This window comes from Eschrichtius robustus, chromosome 1, assembly GCF_028021215.1.
Source record: "Eschrichtius robustus isolate mEscRob2 chromosome 1, mEscRob2.pri, whole genome shotgun sequence".
NCBI lineage: Eukaryota > Metazoa > Chordata > Mammalia > Artiodactyla > Eschrichtiidae > Eschrichtius > Eschrichtius robustus.
This window is the reverse complement of record NC_090824.1, coordinates 49430519-49436518: the sequence shown is the minus strand read 5'-3', so window position 1 is coordinate 49436518 and position 6000 is coordinate 49430519. Positions and strand designations below refer to the sequence as shown.

Sequence of the window (6000 nt, the reverse complement as noted above, 5' to 3'; positions counted from 1 at the left end):
TTCGCTTGAAACGGGGATGAAGATTGAATAAACTCCATTACAGGCTATAACACTGGTGGTATTTTTAAGTCTAGCTTTAGTTTTTTTTTGGGGGGGGGGCAACTCTTTTGTGGGCTAGTCCTAGTTTATAAGATCAAATACTTTGCTTGGAATTGAGTGTAGTAGCTTGCAACTTAGAAACATGTCGATCATGAGGCTAATTACTTTTTTTGATTGTGATTAAAAGACATGGAATTTGATTCTGGGAGTTGATAATGAATTCTACTTTCCAGTCAAAGCACCATTTCTTGTGGATCTAAAGAAACCGGAGTTAAAGATTCCTCACACAGTGAACTTCTACATCAAAGTTGAACCTAGGGTGATTCTGGGAATCTGGTGAGTGCACTGATTGGACCCTGGGGTGCTTGGTGGGTGCGGCTTTCATGTCGAAAGGGCAGAGGTGAGCAGTGCTGTGTTACTTGCCTGGGGAGAGGTCGGTGTTCCTTGGAAGGAGCTGTTCCACACACCCTCCCTTTATATTGAAGCTTGACTTGCTTGCATTTGCTTTTCCGGAATCTTATGTTGGAGTGTGGAGTCTTTCAGGTGCCTTGGCTCTGTCTTCTTCCCTGCCTTACTCCTCACCCCCTTCCCACCCTGCTCCAGACCCACTGGCCTCCGTGTATAGAAGCCATGCTCTGTCTGCAACATTTCTTTCTCTCTCTCTGCTCCCTCCGTTCCCTCCTTTTGCCTAACTAACTGCTTACCCATCTCTTGGGTCTCATTTTAAACGGTAATTTTCAGGAAAGCCTTTCCTCACCCCCCCATTTTCGGCATATGTTAGTGCAACCTGTGCTTGTCCTTTACTGCATTTATCCCCACTGTAATTGAATAAGCGCTTGTGTGATTATCTGATTAATGTCTGTCTTCCTTATGAGACAGTAACTTCATAGGTGGGGGACTTTGTTGGTGGGTTTCCATTGCTCAGCACAGTGCTTGGCACAGGGCACTCCATAAATACTTGTCCATCAAGGCCATGAGCATCCTACCGTCTGTTTTGCTATGCTGATCTCAGTATTTTCTTCTGTTTGGTTCACCTACTTGTTCTTGGCTGCCCGTTTTCCAGTGCCCTGTTTTATATTTCATCTCCCTGAGTTTAAACATGTGATCACAGAATGTTTAGGAACCAATATGGATGGGTTCACATAACTTCTTCCTAATCTGCAGGGTACAGTGCCACTAATAGTGTTGGAGTTTGAAAACATCTTTATTCTTTACTCTTGCCCCATCAGTCCTTGTTTGGTGAGTCAACTGTCCTCATGACCGGCTCATCTAGCTGGCAGCAATGCCCGTCTTTGCAGTACAGAGGCCTTGGGGTTTGATGTCAGACTTTTTGCCTCTAAATGATTGAGAGACTGGGACTTCCCTTGTGGTCTGGTGGTTAGGACTCTGCACTTCCACTGCAGGGGGCATGGGTTTGATCCCTGGTTGGGGAACTAAGATCCCACATGCTGCACGTGGTGTGGCCAAAAAAAAAAAAAAAAAGACTGAGGGACTGAAGATTTATCATCACATGGCCAATTCTCCAAGTCTCCTGGTGACATGTCATATGGTAGTGTTTGTGTTAGCAGGGTTCATTCATTGGTTTAACAAGGTGGAGGAACTGGAGCTCACTCAGGTGTTTAAAATCACAAGGTCACTGGGTTTCTTGAGTAGAACAGCTTAATTTCATGTTCAAGTTCTTTTCTCCTACCTAAACTGGTTTCCCTTTGTTTCCAATTTGTTTCTTCAGCCAAACCAACAGCAGGTGGCAAATATCTATTATCTTTTGCTTGTTTCCACCCAGTGGATTGCATTTCAATAAACCACACCTAAGAACTGCAGTCTTGGAAGCATGATTGGTATAGGAGTCAGAAGAACTAAAACAGTAAATGGGTAAAAGGGGTTATCTCTGGGCATGGGAGAGGTGGGGTAAGGCAGTAGTGGTTTTCATTATAAGATGTTTGTGGCATTATATTTTAATTTTTACCATGTGCATATATTACTCAGATAAATATTTGTATGTAAATATATTGAATATTTACATATAATAATTCATTATATATTCTAATAGTTAGTATATAAACATATAAATATAAATATGTATCTGATTGACACAAGGAGGGTTTCGGACTTTGGCGAGGATAGAGACGTCTTCTCTCTGTCCATGTTGGCGGAAACCTTTCCTTGCTTTTCAGGCACACAGTTTCTAGCTGCCGGTTGGGAGGATGCTAGGGGAAGGGCCGTAGCCGCTCTGAAGCAGCCCTCCATGACGGCAACGCAATTATTGTTTATCTTCGTGGCAGTGCAGAACACAAGTCAGTGCCTTTGCTTGGATTTTTTTTTTTTTACAGAGTGAAAGAGTAGTTCAGCCCTGTGGGGGAATGTAAGGCAGAGCTCAGTTTTTAGGTCTGTAAGCATCCCTCCACATATTTTTTTCCCTTTGTTGAAATTTGAGGGTGTTCTGGCAATAGGCTTCTCTTTTAAAAAAAAAATCTATATATTCTATATGTAGAATAATGTGGATCCTTAACTGAAAGGGAAACTAACTTCTAAAATGTGGATACTGATTTCAAAGAAGGGAGTGGTTCCTTTACTCCCTGAGTGTCGGAAATGATGGATCAAATCCATGGACGACTGGATAGGGAATAGGCATGAGGTATGGAGAAAAGGAAGAGCAATTTCCACATCCGTGGTCTTCTCACAGAACCACATGGAGATTCATTTATTTGGCATGAATCCTATTCATCAAAAGTATGGATTCCCTAGGAGAGATCAGCTGGAATTCTGATCACGGGTACTGGGGGCCCCCTGACTAATCCTAGTCTGGAATACTGATGCCTCAGCCAGCTCTCTGTGGTCCCAACCTTGCTTGGTAACCAAGAGCACCTCCCAGAAGGCCGGCTCTCCTTTGGTACGCTGCCAGGCCCTCTGTGGGCCTGTGTCATTATGGTGGGTGATGAGTATTGGCTGTGACGGCGGGTCTCAGCATGGGGGAGGGGCGACGTGCCTCAGAGACCCGCAGACCTCGCTCTGTCTCTGGGGGGACACTTCAAACTCAGTGACAAGGTCTGGAATCTGCCCCTCGGCTCCCTTGCCTCTGTCTCTTTTACTCACCGTCTTTTTGTGTCAGACGATGGCTTTCTCAAGACTTGCCTTTGCTCAAGGGGCTTTCTTGAGGTGTATGTTTTAGAGTCACATTTACAGAGATTTCCTGTGAAATCAACATTTTTCAACATTGCTTAACATTGTTCTGATTGTGTAAACTTGGGCACGGTGTTACAATGCATTTTTATTTAAAGGGTCATGTGAATCACATAGTCACGTCTGCCCTCTGAGTGAATCCGCTCTTGCCCTCAGTTATCCCAGATTTCCTGGCTTGGGGTCAGCTGCACCTTCCTCTGTCTCCTGCCCGGAAGTCTCAGCTTGCTCTCAGCAGTACTGAGCTGGAAGGAGGCCAAATGACAGATCACAGGGAACCTTGATGAAAACAGTGGTTCTATACTTGGGATCCATAGAAGCCCCAGAGGGTCCACGAACTCCCAACCCAAAATTGTACACAAAATTTGAAGAATGGATACATTTTTCGGGGCAGCGGGGCCATAGCTTTAATTACATGTTCAAAGGGCTCCATGACCCACTAAGGTTTAAGAAGAAACTTGGCTCTGAAACAAATTCAAATGGTTTTTTAAAGAATCCTCTGCCTTTTGAATCATCTTTATCTCCCTTTTATGTGGTTAATAGAGAGTAGACTGTGGTTCTTTTGGAAGAAAGTATTTCTTGTACCTCCAGGGCTGTGAGTCTCTCTCCTTCACTTCATCTTGCACCTCATGGCAGAGTGGACAGGATGCAGGCAGAGCTTCCTTTAGTGAACTTGATTATATCATCCCTTTTTCTGAAAAGCCACTTTCTGGAACTTATTTTCCTTTAGCTTCTAGAAGTATTCTTAGAAATAGGTTTTGCTGTGCAGCAGTGAAAGCAGATGGATTGTCAGCAGTTCAATCAAATGCTTACGTTGAGAAGCGCTAGCAGTCCGGGCAGCCGGTGCTCACTTGGGGGAAGGCAGCAGCAGAGGGGCGCTGTGGGTCATTCACCCTGACACAGGCGCGTGGGCTATGACACCAAGAGGCATTGGCCTCTCTCCTGGTTATTTGTCTAACCTGAAAAAGAAAAGGCGTGAGATCAGATGCCAGCAGCACGATAGTGATTTTTGTTGAATTTGTCATTGTAATTCCTAATTCTTGCTCTTTTTTTTTGAACCTCTACAAAGACTTGAGCTAGTAAAGGTATGTCTGAAGGGGCCTCAAGGCACCGATTTTATGTCTCCATTTATTCTTTTCTGGGCTACAGCCCTAAGGTCTTCCTCCGCCCTCAGCATGGTTATCTCCTGAGAGCTCCTGGAGGTGAGGGCGGGTTTGTGGTGTCTGGGCCTAAAGTCCCATGAGTAGACTTCTCTTCCAGCTTTGACCTTGGGGGATCAAAACAGACGTGAACATCTCTGAGTCCCAAACACTTTAATGAATTTGTTCCTTTCATCACCAGATGGAGTTGAATTTATTTGCTAAATATATTAAGTGCAAAAACCACTCCTTCTACCAGAAACAACCTTTTTGGTGGTATGGGATAAAGATGTAGAATGTCTTCTCTTAAGTCATTCAGGCCCTTCTTCAGCCCCATAAAAGGTTGGGCCGAGGGAAGGTGGCCATACCTTGGTGTCCTCACCAGCCTGCTACAGACTCCAGTTTTTGGGGGCAGCCCCTGCATCTCCCAGCATGAGGAAGATGGCAGGCTCTCCACCTCGCCATATCTGACTGAGAGCTGGCTGGCGGGGTCCTGTTTATGCCCTCCCACACTCCCCTTGGGTAGTTAGTAATCTCTCCCTTAGGTGATTCAGCTGCTTGTCTAGTTATTGATCCCAAGACCTGGTCTCTCCTCCCACAAGCCAGCTCCCACTCCAGAGCCCTTTCCTGATTTCACAGCATTAGTGGGGCCCGGAATCCTGCCAGGCCCAGCACCCCAGCACCTTCTTCATCCTCCCTCCCCTGTTCAGACATGGCCATCCTCTCCTGTCTACTCCCCTCTCTCATCACTCCGAGGAGTGGTGGGCTGGATGCAGTTTTGCCTGGGGTGATGACGTCTATTAATTTTTAGGTTTGCTTTCCACCCTGAGCTCCACTCTTTGTACTTCCCTAAGTGGGATGGTGTGGTGCTGAGGTCTGTGGGAACGTGTACTTTTTTCCCCTCCTGCTGTTGGCCAAGGTGAATTGTATGTCTCCTGTGTGCACAGGAAGAAGAGTTGTAGGGGCTTCCCTGGTGGTGCAGTGGTTGAGAATCTGCCTGCCAATGCAGGGGACACGGGTTCGAGCCCTGGTCTGGGAAGATCCCACATGCCGCAGAGCAACTGGGCCCGTGAGCCACAATTGCTGAGCCTGCGCATCTGGAGCCTGTGCTCCGCAACAAGAGAGGCCGCGATAATGAGAGGCCCGTGCACCGTGATGAAGAGTGGCCCCCACTTGCCGCAACTAGAGAAAGCCCTCGCACAGAAACGAAGACCAACACAGACATAAATAAATAAATAATAAATAAATTTTAAAAAGATTTAGAAAAAAAAAATATTGTCACCATCATTAAAAAAAAAAGAAGAGTTGTAGGTGTAGGTGTGAAAAGTAGCCAGATCAGCCTTGCGGTGTGTGGGGTGTGTGGGGATGGTATGATAAGACTTCCTCCTCCAGGCAGGTTCTGGATTCCACACACCACAGTCATCATTTCCCAGCCTGACCAAACTTACTTAGCTCTTCATTTACTCCTTTGGATAGGCGATTTCTTTTAAAAATTAAAACTTTGTTATTAAATTGTCCTTCCTCCCTCCCTCTCTCCCCCTTTCTCATTCATTCATCACTTCAATCACCCAGCAGAGCTATTTTCATTGATTTGCATTCCCCCCTAGTTTTTATCTCTATAAAGTTTTTCATGTTACTGATTGTA

General features: G+C 45.5%; 1 protein-coding gene across 1 annotated transcript in view; it reads right to left on the bottom strand.

The window, feature by feature from the left end:
• Nucleotides 1-3287: 3287 nt before the first annotated feature.
• PYGL (glycogen phosphorylase L) overlaps nt 3288-6000 on the bottom strand; it is a 64577-nt gene continuing 61864 nt past the window's right edge. Inside the window, exon 21 of the mRNA XM_068545536.1 lies at nt 3288-4175. Coding sequence (XP_068401637.1) covers nt 4163-4175 — 13 coding nt within the window. The 3' untranslated portion in view covers nt 3288-4162. The remainder of the gene's footprint in view (nt 4176-6000) is intronic.